General features: G+C 27.2%; 2 protein-coding genes across 2 annotated transcripts; both read left to right on the plus strand.

Moving 5' to 3' along the window:
- The first annotated feature begins 3,543 nt into the window (after positions 1-3,543).
- Positions 3,544-4,095, plus strand: LOC110601377 (cell wall / vacuolar inhibitor of fructosidase 1). Its single transcript, XM_021738490.1, has one exon. It carries the CDS (start codon positions 3,564-3,566, stop codon positions 4,089-4,091), a length of 528 nt encoding a protein of 175 aa, XP_021594182.1. The 5' UTR covers positions 3,544-3,563; the 3' UTR covers positions 4,092-4,095.
- A 9,422-nt stretch (positions 4,096-13,517) lies between these two features.
- On the plus strand, positions 13,518-15,803 carry LOC110602511 (F-box protein AFR). Its single transcript, XM_021740050.2, has one exon. It carries the CDS (start codon positions 13,915-13,917, stop codon positions 15,109-15,111), a length of 1,197 nt encoding a protein of 398 aa, XP_021595742.1. The 5' UTR covers positions 13,518-13,914; the 3' UTR covers positions 15,112-15,803.
- Positions 15,804-16,799: the final 996 nt, after the last annotated feature.

Genomic DNA, 16,799 nt, shown 5'->3' on the forward strand with positions numbered 1-16,799 from the left:
AAAGTAAAATAAATAAAAAAAGAAAAATAAAATTAAGATGATAGTTATATGAAAATATTATTGCTATGTCAAATTAATATAAAATTCAATACATTCACTCATATTCAGAATTATACTGAAATGTAAAATATTTATAGAAAGTTTAATATTGAATGGAGAAATATGATTAATATTTATAGAAGGTCTAATATTAAATCGAGAAACTCTGATACCATGTTAAATTTGATAAGGTCTAATTCACTATAAAAGTTAACTTTTATAGGAGATTTAGGCATTTTTTTCTTCTTTAAACTAATTTAAAGTGAGTTAAATTTAATACAAATTTAACAATACATTATTATATCACGTTTCTCAAAAAAAGCTAACTTGAAATATCAACAAAAGAAAGGGTGACAGTCAGTGGCGGAGTCAGAAGCTTCCCTTTGGTAGGGCACCACCGGCTGCAGCTGCAACTGCACTGCTGCGGCACCTTCCTCCCCCTTCAAAGCATTTTCCGGTCGCCGGTACGGCACGTGCCCCCTTGCCGTACCCTCCCTCCGCCCCTGGTGACAGTTATTTTTCAATATCAACAACAGAGTTAATTCTAAGTTTAGCCCTCTCCCTTTCGTACTCTATCAGGTTTCTTAAGTCCTCTTTTGACTTTTTCTATCACTCTTCTCCTTTTTCTATCACTCTTCTCCTTTTTTCTCCCTTCCTATCATATCAAATATTGATTAATCAATTGCAGAACTCATTGACAAAGCTATGCTCCTAAACTATCAAGAGACTATTCTTCATTTAACCACAACTGAAATCACAAACGATCCCTCCGTAAACATGTCCTTGTAGGAAAGCTCATCACCTAGAGATGAATGTGCAAATTATTAAGGCAGTTGTTACAAAATCATGGTGTCCATAACATGATTTAATTGTTACTGCTAGCAAATAAATCTTAAATGCAACACTAATGCCTCTGTCCTTGCCCATGGTCACAAAATTGGAGTATGCTGAATACTTCGAGATGAGAATGGATCCCTTTTTCGTGCTTGCTGCAGTTTTATACCATGCTCTTTGGACTCGAAACTCACCGAAGCAGTCTCCTTCCGAGAAACTCTTAGCTGAATTAAAGACAGAAATTTTCAAAACATCAATTTCGAAATTGACTCTCAACTCCTGACTCAAACTCTTGTTTCTAACGATCTTAACCTTTCCCTTTTCAATGTTGTAGTCTCCGCATGTAAATCTTTATTGAATCAGATACCTAATAGTTGGATATCTTTTGTTTGTAGATTAGCAAACTCTGTAAGCCATTATTTAGCTGCATCAATTAGTTTCTAATCTAGTCTGCAAAAGTGGAGTCATGTCCCTTTTGCTTTTTTGACTCTTAAATGAAATTTTACCTTTCAATAAAAATTAACAAGAGAGTTCGTAATATATCATACATGAAAATAAGAAACTAATATTTATTAAATAAGTTTGATTTTATATAAAAATAAATTTAATTGTTATTATTTAAAAATTTTATATTTTATTCTATATATTTTAATTAAATTTAATGCATTCAAAAATAAAATAAAATAAAATATTGAATTTCATAATTAAATTTATTTCATATAAAATTAAATTAAATTAAATTAAATTAAATTAAATTGATCTATGTAGCCAATTAGTTTTGATGTATGAGTTGTAGCCAGAGACAAAAAAAAAAAAAAGGAAGACAAACATCACTATTCCCTACCTCTTTTTACCAATTAAGGAGAACAAAGATTGCCCCCCAATTCCAAGACTGGTTCCCTAGCATTAAGGATGATTGTCTCCCTCCAATATCCACACTTCAAAAATATCATTCTTATTGAATTTGATATTTTATTGATAGATATTTAGTATGAAAAGAATGAATTTTGATTACTAAAAAATACTCATTCATATTTTACCAACTTATTTTCTGCACAGGAATTTAGATGTGGATATCTGAAAGCACAATCAACAAGAAATTGAATGTTGTGCATCATTAATCAATGAGAAAATCGACAAAAAAGTTTTATTATTGTGAACCAGATTCTTATCTTAAATTGGATTTATGTTTTAGTGAAATTCTTCGAATATTTATATCTGTTCAATATAATTTTAACATTTAATTTAAAATTTAAAAAAATTATTTAAAATATAATTTTTTTAAATCAATTTAAAATATAATTAATCATATAATATAATAACCGCTTAAAATAAATTATAAACCGTGAGTATAAAATAGAATCCTGTAATAAGAATTTAATAGATTGATACAAGATTCAATTTATTTTTAAAAAAAATCTAAAGATTGTAGTATTTGATTCTTTATTAAAATTCATCATTTTTCGAACTGATTGAGTGTTTATGAAAAGTTACTATTAGCGAATATAATTTAATAGATTCTACTATACCTATAAATATGAGATCCTCTATTCACCGTTCAATACTAATTGGATTTTTAAAAAATTTAATAATCAACTCTATTTTTTTACAGTATAAAAATAGATATGTACAAAAATAAAAAAATACGTATTTTAATACATTTATTTTAAACTCAAAATAATTTATTACACTAATATTTTTTTAAAAAAATTATTGACTCAAACATTAAAATGTTTAGTTATAGACGCTACCCGCATCATTCTTTCTTTTTTTTATAAATTGTTCAATTTTATTTTTAACCGATCAATAGAATCCACATATTAAAATTTTAAATGTTCCAAATTACTTAAATAAATACATATAAGAATATTTTTTTTTGTATTTTGATTTATATGTAAGTTTTATGATTTTTATATTTGATATAAATTTATATTTGAAATTTATTAATGACTAATGAATATATTCACCAGCATTATTCGTCATTTATTTGATTAATTTTTACAATTAAATAAATGGGAATAAATTATTTTTAGAATCCTTTGCTGTCTAAAACAAATGATGATCAATCCTTGCATATTTAAATTTATTAAATTAGGACGAAACTTTTTATTTTTTTACATAAAAATTATTTTTAAGCTACATAACCAAAATAAAACCTTTAAAGACTTTTCAGATTTGGCTAAACCTTTAATTTTATCTGTTTAATCCTTAAACTCTCACATCAATTTTAATTTTAGTAATTAATTTAATTGATAAAATAATTCAAATATTTGCCTAAACTTAAATTATCAATACTAACTTAGCCCTTGCATTTTTTAATTAGAAATTATTCTAAATTTAATAAAAATATTATTCTATTATAATGAAATATCTTCTCAGTCCTATGTGATCCTTGCCCTAAGCCGAGCCTGAAGGAAAGAGTTGAAGAAAACAAAAGGATTTGGTCAGAGAATTTCATTTCTATTGCAAAATATGCAGGAAATTCTTTGTTAAAAATAAAAAACCAAATAAGCCCATGAAATTGAACCTTATCATTTGTCTGATCAGCAACTGCGTCCTCAAAGATCTGAATAAGAATATCATTTTCCCCTATAAAACCAAAACCACTTCCAAACCCAACACACAAAGCCATCAGAACTCACCACAGACACAGCTACCCATTTTTCTTCATCGCCTTAAAACAACAAAAAATGAAGACTCTCCTAGTGCTCTTACTCTTCATCTTCCCTGTTCATGCTGCAATCCCAAGCATTCTTGGAAGCAACTTGATCAACCACACCTGCAAGCAAACACCCTATTATGAAGTCTGTGTGAATTCTCTTATCTCAAATCCTCACAGCTCTAGCACTGACGTCAATGGCCTAGCCATGATTATGGTTTTAACCATTGAAGCCAAGGCAACAAATACCCTTAAACGCATCAACCGCCTACTTCAACACAGCAGCAGTAGCCTCACTCAAAAGGAGCTACAAGGATTGAGACATTGTGCTGATCGTTACAGTGTGATTATTAAGGGAGATGTCCCACAGGCCCTTGCTGCTCTGCGCACTGGTGACTACAAGTTTGCTCAAGATGGTGCAGATGATGCTGCTACTGAGGCCATTTCTTGTGAAGAGGAATTCTCCGGCCAATCGTCGCCGCTGTCTGATATGAACTCGTCTGTGCATGATGTCTCGGTCGTGGCTTCTTCCATTGTTCATATAATTCTAAGGAGTTGAGACGTGTTTTTTCTTTGTTGTGAAGGAATTTAATATTCGTTCATCAATAATATTTTTAATTAAGAATTTGATCAGCTTTTATTTTTCTTATTTTTTTGGATAAATCTGATTCATTTTTAAAATTTCTAATAGCTGTTGTTGGCTTGTAAGCAAAGTGAGCCGATCATTTATACATGTTATCATTGATAATTATTGAAATTGTTAAGATTTATTAAATAAAATTATTTATTATTAATTTTCATTGATAATTGTCAATGCTACATAAAAAATTGTATGGTTTTATATATAAAATATAATTTTTTTTAGAAAGTATCAATCCATTCTAAAAAGGAATTATTTTTTATTTATTCTCAATTATAAATCACTTTTCTTTTTTTATAATTTATTTATTAGCTTCTTATTATATTTATAATTAAGAATAATTTGAAAAATTAAAATTTATTAAGTTTATAAAATAATTTGCTAATGAATCAATATGAGTGGAATTCCAGTAGAAAAGATAAGATAAAATAAAATTTATTAATTAATTTGAAAATAACTATAGGCCTATTTTATAGAATGTAAGTACTCTAATTAAAAATAAACTTATTAATTTAAATTTAAATATGAAACTTATAAAGATTTTAATTTAATTTCATATTATATTATATTATATGTATAAAATTAACAATTTGTTGAATAGAAAATGAAAATGAAATGATAATATGATGATTATTTTTGGCAAGTTTAATTATATAATTATATACATTAACTTAGATTGAGTGAAAATGACGTTATAATTATTAGAGGTGAGGACAGGTTAACAAACTATGGTTTATGTTTTAAATATTCGACTGCTTGGTAATGGATTACAAGAGGATTTCTTTTATCTATTTATTTATTTATGGCTAGTGAGCAGTGAGGTTTCCATTCTAAATTCAGAAAGAAAAAAAAATATTTTATCACTTTATGATACTGAAAAAACTCAATTAGTTTATTTTTATTTTTTAAATTTTATTATTTCGGTTGTTTCGAAATGAAAGGTTGAATGAAAATTTACTAGTTATTATAGATTTTCGGAATTACAACGACGATAACAGACTTGAAACATTATTTGAGCCTTATTTCATAGAAACTATTTTCCGCGTCTTTGTTCGAGAAACTTTAATGATTTATACTCGATAAATGATAAAGAATGAGAAGTATTTTTACCAAATTATCTTATGCAGAGGTTTGATTTTGAATGATATTTCTGTTAGATAGTTTTGTTGTAATATTATTCTAACTGCTCATACTTTAACTAGAGAATCTATTAAGTATAATCGTCTCTCTGTTTAAATCATATTCCTCTTTGTTTAATAAAATTTTATTAATATAATTTATAGTTTTGCTTTAAAATATATATATATTAAAAAAAATTTTTTAAGTATTTTATTAATTTAAATGATTAAATATTTTATTATTTAATTTTTATAATTAAATAATTAATTAGATCTATTTAAAAATCAACATTCAGTCGGTTCAGTTTAAAACCGAATCGAATAAATTAAAAATCAAAATTTTAATATTTATAAAAATCAAATCAAATCGATTTTAATAAAAAATCAAATTCAACTAAATTGGTTTTATCACGAGAAGTGAGGTTTCATTCTAAATTCAGAAAGAAAAAAAAAATATTTTATCACCTATGATGTTGAAAAAATTAAATTAGCTGATTTTTTTATTTTAAAAATATATTAAAAATATTTTTAATATTTTAAAATTTTATTAGTTAAATATTTTATTAATTTAAATAGTTAAATATTTTATTATTTAATTTTTATAGTTTTAAAAGACTCACCATAATTAATTAAATATCTAAAAATTTTATTAATTAGATCTAACTCATATTTTTTTAAAATATTTAAAGATTAAAATTAATAAGAAAAATATTTAAAGATTAAAATTAATAAGGTGATTAATTAGTAGAATTTTTAAAATATTAAAATTATTTTTAATATATTTTTTAAAATAAAGAGATTAATTAATAATTTTTTTATAACATAAAAATTGATTAATAAATTATAAAAAAAAAAGAGAGAGAGAGAGAGAGAGATAGAGGCAGTAGGCTGTCGTTCTCCCCATGAACAATGCGACAAGTAGGTCAATGTCGTTTTCGGACACAATTTCTTCTTACGCACCTGTTAATTCTAAGAACCTACCCAAGCTAAAACCCTTACATCTCCATCTTTACTTTGTTTTTTTTTTTTTTTCCAAAGATATAAGGGAATAATAAATTGATGGGAAATTATACCAGGCACCTAGGTGTATTACCATGAAATTTTATCTAAAATATAATAAAACCAACATATTATTATAAAATTTTTAATTTTTTATTAATATATAAATTTTCTATAAATTAAGGAGTTAAATATGAAACCTTCTAAATGAATTCGTCGTAATACTATTCTGACTGTTCATATTTTAGTTAAAAAATTTATTAGATATAATCGTTTGTCTGTTTGAGATAATATCTATTTTTATTTAATAAAATTTTATTAACACAATTAGTAGATTTACTTTAAAAAATAATATAAAACCTTCTGAATTCACTTCCATTGTGTTACGAGTCCTTCTTTTCTTTTTTCTTTTTTTATATATATTTACTATTATATCATTTTATGTTAGAGTAAAAAATTACAAAGTCTGTAAACTTTGATAAAATCAATAATTATTTTAAAAAAATCACAATTAAAATATTCATATGTTTAATCAATCTATTTTATTATATTGAAGTTTTATATTGAGTAGACTTTATAATTTTTAAAAATTATTATATTTAGTTTATGTAATTCTAATTGATATTGCTATTTAATGCCTCTATAATAAAAAACAAAATTAATTTGACTAACATTTATTTATAGAATAAAGAGTTTGATTTTTAATTTTATAAAATATAATGATATTTTAATTGGTATTTAAAAATATAATTAAATAATTAATTTTAATAGATATAATGATTTGACAATAATTTACCTTTTATGCTTATAATCATTAATAACAATATTAATCTCTAAAATATGTTGAAAGTCATAAATTAATCTATTTATTTTAAAATATATTATTGAAGTTTTTATTTTTCGATTGTCAATAACATAGTTATTAATTTTAAATTTAATTTAATTTATTACAATATCAAATAAATAATTATGGTACTTTCAATCTTATCTTTAATTTTAAATAATTTTATAATTTAATTTTTATATTTAAATTTTTATGTATTTCACATTTAAAATTTTCAATATATATTAACATATTCACCGCTTAGAATGCATAACACATATAATTTATAACCATCTTGTTGAATCAAATTAAAGTGATTTTCAAAAATATTAATTATCATAATCTTCGACTGCTCAATCTAACAGTATAAATTACTGATAAAAAATAATTAGATTCTCATAATAATAACAAGTGTCTGGTGTTTTATTTAGAATTGCAAAATTTAAGAATAAAAATTTTACCTTTTTAATGATAGGAATGTGATAAACTTTTTGTACTGCATAAAATAAAAAAGAAATAAAAAATATGTACACATAAATTTTTAGATCATTGGGGATTGACAGGTTATACGTTAGATAGACAGGCCGGTACATATTATTAAAAGGTCAGATCTTCAGAACGTTTGATCGACAAGTCGCTTCCAATACCCCCTTTCAAAATGGAGTATGAAGGTTATGAATGCCCAACTCACCAAGTAGAAAATAAAACTGATCTTTGTTCAAAGTCTTGATAAAGATATCAGTTGCAAGGAATCACAAACGTGACTATGCCAATATTGCCGGTGAGTATTTCATTGCAAATAAAGTGGCAATTCACTTCAATATATTTAGTACATTCGTGATAAATAGGATTAATTCTAATATGCAGAGCAGTTTGACTATCACAATATAGTGGACATTTTGCATTTTCAAGTTAAAAAAAAAAAATCACAAATTTTGGTTTGGAAAATTTTTTTTTCCGGATCAAGATGAAAACCGTCTCTACCATGTTTTAAAAATGTAATAGGATCTATGGTGCTCTTAAAGTACGATAGAAAAAAATATTTTAAAATAAAATTACATTACTCGTACTTTAAATATGAAATAATGTAAAAAAAAATAATTTTAAAAAAAATTACATTACCCCGCATTTGAAATGCGGTAATGCATCCGTATTTTAAAGTTTAATTTTAATTTAATTAATTATTATATTTTATTAATTTAATTTATTTAATTATATATTAAATTTATATAAATATAATTATAAAAATTATATTAATTTTAATTTTAATATTAATTATTTTAAATTGTTTATAATATAATATTATATTTATTTTATTAATTATATAATTTAATTAATTATATATTAAATTTATATAAATATAGTTATAAAATTATATTAATATTATTATAAATATTAATTATTTTAATTTATTTATAATATAACATTATATCTTTCGTATTTATTATTTTATTTTATTATTTTTATTATTATAAAAATCCTAAAAATTTATACAACTAACAACACCTAAAAAAAATTCAAACTTTTTGCTGTTCAAAATTTTTAAAAAAAATTTGAAACCTGTTACTGTTTCAAGAATTAAATATTTATAAATTAATTGTAATAAAAATAATAAAATAGAATAATAAATATGAAAAATGTAATATTATATTATAAATAAATTAAAATAATTAATATTTATAATAATATTAATATAATTTTTATAACTATATTTATATAAATTTAATATATAATTAATTAAATTATATAATTAATAAAATAAATTGATAAATATGATAAATATAATATTATATTGTAAATAACTTAAAATAAATAATATTAATATTAGTATAATTTTTATAATTATATTTATATAAATTTAATATATAATTAAATTAATAAAATTAATAAAATTAATAAAATATAATATAATATTTAATTAAATAAAAATTAAATTGTGAAATGAGCACTTCAAATGTGCAGTGGTGTAATTTTTTTTAAAATGATTTTTTCCTATCGAACTCTTAAAGCACGGTAGAATCAATTTTTATCTTGACTTAAAAAAAAAAATTTCGGATCGGGGTTTTAGAATTTGTTTTTCAATTTAAAAAGGTAAAAAGCTCCAATATAGTTGCATAGACGTAGTATGAGACAAAACAAGAGAGATTAGGAGGCATTTCAATCATTTAAGTTCACAAGAGTCGGTCATTATAGATTTGTATTCAGTCTCAGTAGAAGAGCAGGACACGGTTGGGTACTTTTTAGTCTTCCAAGAAATGGGAGAGCCATTCTAAACTCTAAACCCTAAACTCTAAATCCTAAAATCCTAAACCCTAAATCCTCCTTAAATTTCTAAATAGTAGAAAGATCATTGCCTATGATAACGAGATCATCAATATAAATAAAGATAATCAAATGAATCGATCCAATGTGAAGAATGAACAAAGAGTAATCTGAATATGATTGTTGAAATTCGTAAAGAAACAGCTAGCTTCGAAAACCAACAACGAAGTGCTTGGTGCAAATCGTAGGGAGACTTGCGAAGGCGACAGACTTTGCCAAAGGAGGAAGAGTCAAAGGGTGGCATCTTCATGTAGACTTCTTCCTGCAAGTCACCGTGTAAAAATGCATTATGAACATCCATTTGATGTAACTCCCAATTCTTGGCAGTTGCAACTGCAAGAAGAGTATGCACAATATCCATTTTCGCTGTGGGTGCAAAGGTATCCTGATAATCGAGCCCTTCAACTTGTTTATTACCCAAAATAACTAGTCGTGTCTTATATCGTTCAATACTCCCATCTAAATTATACTTGATTTTGTACACCCATTTGTTGCCAATTGCTCGCTTTCCAAGAGGTAAAGTTCCGACTGCCCATATACCAGTTTTCTCCAAAGCCTGAATTTTTGTGCGCATGGCTTTTCTCCACCGGGTATCTTGAAAAGTTTTAGTATAAGAAGTGATTTCATGTCCTGCAGTAATCGCTCTCATAAAATACCTATATTGTGCAGAGAATTTATCATAGCTCACATAATGTGTTATAGGGTAAGGAGCACCTCAAGAAGAAGTTGATAGAGAGGATGAGCATTGCGAGGGGCTTACGTTGATCGTGTGAGTCACATAGTCTTTTAAACGAACCGAAACCTGCTTGGTTCGTTGTCCCCTTCCTAATTGCTTAGGAGCTACATCACTTCTTCCAACCTCTTTATTGCATCCCCTTCCTAACTGCTCAAAAGCTACATCACGCCTTCCGACCTCTTCATTGCATATGGGAAGGTCGTCTTCCATATAAAGGTCAGTATATGAACTGCCTAGGTTGCCGGGTAACTCCTCTCCCACATCACTGTGGGAGTCATCAACTGCAGGCCCTAAGTCAACACCTCGTGCATCAATGGCCACATTATCAATGCTCTTGGTAGACAAAAATTTTGTTTCAGTGAACACAATATCTCTTGATACAAAGTACTCTTGAGAGTCCAAGTCATACAACTTTCAACCTTTCCGTCCAAAAGGATACCCATCCAAGAGACACTGACGACTTCTATTGGCAATTTTATCTTTATCCCTTTGCAGGTTATAGGCATAACACAAGCAACCGAAAACTCGAAAGTGATTGTAAGAAGGAGCTTGCCTGAAGAGAATCTCATATGAAGTTTTGCCATGCAACAACTCGGATAGAGTTCTGTTAATTAAATATCCGGCTGTTAGTATACATTCATCCCAAAATTCTATGGGCAAGTTTGCTTGGAAATGCAAGGTCTTTGCCACATTTAGAATACATCGATGTTTTCTCTCCACTCGGCCATTTTGTTAGGGCATTCTGACGCAAGAAGTCTAATGCAAAATTTCAAGGTCTTCAAAGTCATATAAGTCGGTTATATCTGTAAGGCACAAAGTGCCAAATAATTGAATGGCTCAAAAGTTAGGTCTATAACTGTAACGGTAGGGCATATCAACCATACCTATAAGTTATTTTATTGTATTCCAAAAATCAATGTAACAATAGTGTAGTACTGCAAAATCTGTATGTGGTATGCCACACCTTAAACTAACTCACAATTTCCACCGAACTCTTTAGGCTAGACTTTAAATAGTTTTATACATTTAAATAGTTATATATATAATTTAATATAATTTTCTATTCATCATATTTACATCATATTTTCCTTTAATTTCTATTTTTATCTTAATTTTTTTAAATTAAACCAGTAGCTCTTATAAAAATTTAATTATGTTCATTCAAGTCCTTGAAAAAAAATTACCTTTAATTATATAACTTTTTAACTTACATGAGCTTATTTCCAATTTAGTATTTAGTATATTTTCAAGTAAATATTTAATTCATTACAAAAAAAATTTTTTAGTACATTCAAAAAAAAATTTTTTTTAGTCTAATAAATTTTTATTATTACTATATTTTTACTAAATTATATTCCTATCAAATAAAGTAGAGACATTCTATTTGGTTTATAACTTTAGTTTTGGTCAAATTACATATTAATTCTAAAATTTCCTATCTATCAAGTCTATCATTTCTTCAAACTTTGATCATGCAATATAATTAAAATATTATTCACTTGATTTAATTCTGCTAAGGTATTAAAATTTTCAAATAGAACATAATTGATAAATTCTTGACTTTATTTAAATAAAGTTGAGCACAAACCTTAAATCTTATAAAATCTTCCATAAACTTTAATTTTCTACTCTTCCTTTCCTTTCCCTTTGAAATTTTCACTCTTCCCTTCCACTTCCTTTTCATGAAATATAAACAAATAAATCATATTAATACAATATCCTTCATAAATATTCATATAAAAATAATAGAAAACATTCCTATATTAAAACCCTTAACATACCTTTAAAATTTTTAACGCTTGATATTGATTTCTCTTGTTTTCTTTAAGTTTTATTTTTAAAAAGTGTTGAAAAAAAATGAGTAATTGATTTGATATAAAAAATTTTAAAAAATTATAGTGTAGAAAAAAAAAAGGGGAGAAAATGAGAGTCTTTTTCCTTAGTTCACGGTGAGAAGAAGAAGAATGAAGAAGAATGAAGAAGAATGAAGAAGATGAATCTTTTGTTTTTTTAAGAAAATGTCCTCAATTTAATTTTGATTTTGTCTTTTTTTTTTTTTTATGCTTTAGAGTAAAACTTAATTCATTTAAATATTTGCCTCTCATCTTTATTCATATATCTAAATTTACCCTTATAAATTTTGAGTAAAATCAAATCATGGTATTTTTGTATTTAATTTTAAACTTCTTCAATAATATCTAGTAAATTCGAAGATGAATTTTTTTATTAATGTTTTTTATTATTTTAATTCTAAATTAATTATTTAATTGTTATTTAAATAATATTATTGACAGATAATAAAAATACCGAACTCCTTTTATGCGGGGCTATTTATAGGATAGTAGTTTGAAGAGCTTTACATTGAGTTGGATTTAGTTTTTCTTTTCTTTTTATTAAAATGACTAAATTGAACTAAAATTGAAATTACTTAAATTTTATTTGAATAAAAGTGTATCAATTAAATAAAAAATCAAACTGTTTAATTTAAATTAAATTGATTTTGAGCTTAAAATTAAAAAGTTTTAATTAAAAGATCCATATTGTTTAAAAAAAAAATTGTTTTAGACTTACAATCTATAAATTTATTATATATTTCGATAGACCAAAAAGACAGGTGTAATTTTGATCATGCCGCTCAGTTTTAAATATTTTGTCAATTCAATTTTTTGAAAATAATTAAATATATGTAAAAAGTTAAGAGTAAAAATAAGGAGGTTAAAAATATTTTTTTTAAAGTGATTTAGGTATAAATATCTTAAATTAAAAATAAAATTAAGAACAATTTAATTATTTAACTATAATTAATATAAATATAAAATTAAATAAACAATCACCATACTAAAAAAATGAAAATGAAACTTTTGCTTATTTTACTTTAAAATAAAATTATTAACTTTCTAATTTTCGATCAGCATCATAAACTAATTTATGAATCACACGTATCGGCACCGTAGCCGCCAAACACGACGGTACACCAACGCTACCAATTCACCGTGACCATTTCCAAATCCCCTCAATTCCATTACTGTTATTACTATAAAAAATAAATAAATTATAATCAAATACTACGTAGTAGTATTTTTTTTATACAATTAAATAGTATTTATAAAATAAACAATTTTTTTAAAAGAGAGACAAAGAAATAAATGATAATTGAAACAGGAAAATTGTAAGAATTTAAAAGGAAAATTTCAAAAAACTGCAATGGAATTATTGATCTGAGTCATCTGACCAATCTGTTTGTGATATGCTTTTATGAATTTTGATTTATATATTTGCTTTAGATTTATGAATAAGAAAAAGAGATGCCATCCAAAAACAGCCACAAAAAGGTGGGCCTCACACCCAATTATTAAACCAAAAGAGCAGTTGCATATGTCACCTAACTTCAACAACTGTACACAATCAATTCCCAACAAATCACCCCTTTCTCTTCTTAACCCTCCCTTCTCTTCCCAATCTCATCCTTATAAACAAATTTTTATTAACCAATCGCCGGCCACCGTCAAGATGTGAACCGCCTCCGTGTCTTCTAGTTCGTCTACTCCTACCTGGTTTTGCTGAAGTTTTCAGCTGTTTCCTTTTTGTCCAAAACCAATCTAGAACATATCGGATTTGCCGGAAGTTGGTTCCCCCCTTTACGCCTTCTAATTTGTACAATTCCTTCCCTATATTCCGCCTTCCATAAAAACATTAAACAACTCGAATTTCACTTTTCACATCTCACCAGCTACTTCGGCTTTTATGTTTTTGCTGTCTGAAGAACAGAGAGCTTTCAGGAAAATGGCTGCTTCAGGATCTTCTGCTTCTGCTACTGCTTCTTCTGCCGCCGAAGAAGCTGAAAACCATCATAATGAAGAAGAGACGACCCTCAATCAGAAGGTTTCTGAGCCGTTGATTCCTGGTTTGCCTGATGAAATCTCTGAGCTTTGTCTTCTTTATCTTCCTTATCCATACCAAGCATTGGTGCGCTCTGTTTCTTCTTCGTGGAACAGAGCTATTACTGACCCCAGCTTTCTTGTCTCCAAGAAATCTCTATCCCTCTCTCTGCCTTATCTTTTCGTTTTTGCGTTTCGTAAATCAACGTCCAGAATTCAATGGCAAGCTCTGGACCCTCGATCCGGCCGTTGGTTTGTTTTGCCTCCCATGCCTTGTCCCAAGGCCGTGCGTCCACCGGGGTTTGCATGCGCCTCCATGCCACGTCAAGGGAAGCTCTTTGTTTTTGGTGGTATGAGGTCGGACACAGACACTTCCATGGACACGACGTTCGTTTACCGTTCATCAGCGAATCAATGGTCCATAGCATCTCCCATGCTTACCCCACGATCATATTTCGCTGTCGGGAGTGCCAATGGTAAGATGATTGCAGTTGGAGGAAGTGGGTCCGGCATCGGCGATTCCATCACAGCCGCTGAATGCTACGACCCTGTGAACGACACGTGGACGCCAGTGGCTAAAATGCGCATAGGGTTGTGTAGGTACGATTCGGCTGTGGTGGGGAACAAGATGTACGTGACAGAGGGGTGGACATGGCCTTTCATGTTTTCACCGAGAGGTGGGGTCTACGACCCGGAGAAGGACACGTGGCAGGAACTGAGAGATGGGATGAGAGAAGGGTGGACAGGATTAAGTGTAGTTCTGGGTGACAGGTTGTTCGTGATATCGGAGCACGGGGACTGCCCGATGAAAGTGTACCTCCCTGATATAGACACGTGGCAGTACGTGGGAGGGGACAGGTTTCCCAGAGAGGCAATGAGGAGGCCATTTGCTGTGAGTGGAGCAGAAGGGAAAGTGTACGTGGTGTCACATGGGCTAAATGTGGCAATAGGGAGAATATATGAGGCCAAAAAAGAAGAATATTGTGTAGAATGGGAAGTTGTGGCTGCCCCTCAGGCCTTTACTGACTTTTCTCCTTCAAATTGTCAGGTGCTTTTTGCCTAGGTTTTATTCTTGTAGGACTTATTAAATCACTATACCTGCTTATAATTTTTTACTTTTTTAAAAAAATTATATCAGAATATTAATTAATCAATTAATAATATGTTTATAATGAAAATTAAAAATGGGTTTTTTTATTTTTCTTTATTTGGAGACTTGGAAGAGCCTATAATATTAATGTATAATTAGGTATAGAGTTGTTTTGTTAGGCAATATAATAGAGGCAATTATGCATCAGTTTTTTGTGTTAAAACTACAGCTGGAGAGTAGTGGTGTGAGTCTGAGCGAGAAGTGAGAAATACTCTGGTGTTTGATGGTATTTTAATATAAATGGGGTTTGTTTTATGCAATTGGAATATGGGAATTATTTCAGAAAAGACGTGTATTATACAATTTTTGCATCCTACGAAGAAATCATAATATCCTGTCTTCCACTCTTGATGTCGAGACACAACACTCAACAGTTGATTTTATTATTATTAGTATGATTTTGAGGTACATTATTTTTCAATTTGGAGGAGGATAATAGCTGCCTATGAATAATGGGGTAATTCTTACCCCTGATCCTAAGTGAAAAGACCAGGGTTGATAGTGTCAAAGAATTCTCACTGCCCCGTTTCACATTGTGGCTTGATAAGCCAAGTTACTTTTCTTATTTAAAAAATAGTGAAAATAAAGTTATTTTGTTATTTTAATATTTTTATAATTTAAATTTATTTCTAAATAATTTTTAATACTTTGTTATTAATAATACTTAAAAAATATTTTTCTCTTTTAACTGTATCAAACCCAAATTAAAATCAAAATATCCATAAATTCATGGTTTCACTCCGAAAATCGGCCTGGCCTAATCTCAACAACAATACTAGTTAACCTGTATTCTCATGCACCATGTGAGGTTTTTTTTTTTTTTTTAAAAAAAAAAATTCTAAGGATTTGGTTCGGTAGTTGAATGGTAATGCTTCAAATAGCCGATATGATTACTTTATTGTTTTTTTTTTTGAAATGGTAGCCGATATGATTAATATATGCTGAAATTCAATCAAAATCAATCATATTGTTTAGATTCTACGAAACAAGACTCCATCACAATCACGGAAAGTATTTGTAAAGATAATATGTTTCGTATTCTCTAATATTTGAAATATTTAAGAAAAAATTTATCAGTAAAAATATATTTTTTTTAATTCAATAAAAATTAAATTATTTAAAAGTACCTTTTTTTTTAAAGATATTTTCTAAACTTTAAATATTCTATAAACACTATTACTTTTTTTATATATAAATTTTATTTAACGTCATTTTTATTAAACATTCTAATTAAATAATATTTTATTGGTCAGTATTTTTACGCACTAATTATTCCTCACAAAATAAATATAATCTTATTAAAAAATGGAATCTTAATAGTTAAAAAATGAGTTTGAATTAGTTGGAGAATTTTGTATATGATTTATAAGGGCATATTATGGTAATATTTATTAGGAAGGTGAGATAGAAGCCTTTTTTTTAAATATTTTAATTAAAATTTGAAATTAAGACTTTTTCGTCTTTTTAACTCTTTATTTGAAATTATTATTTTGTAATAAAAAATTTAAATAAAGTCTTATATACGATTTTACTTGATTTATAAGGATGCGCTCGACACCTAGTCTTCCTGTGTTTGGATACAATTCATCTGCTGGATGCTG

The sequence above is a fragment of the Manihot esculenta genome, chromosome 15 (genome assembly GCF_001659605.2).
Source record: "Manihot esculenta cultivar AM560-2 chromosome 15, M.esculenta_v8, whole genome shotgun sequence".
NCBI lineage: Eukaryota > Viridiplantae > Streptophyta > Magnoliopsida > Malpighiales > Euphorbiaceae > Manihot > Manihot esculenta.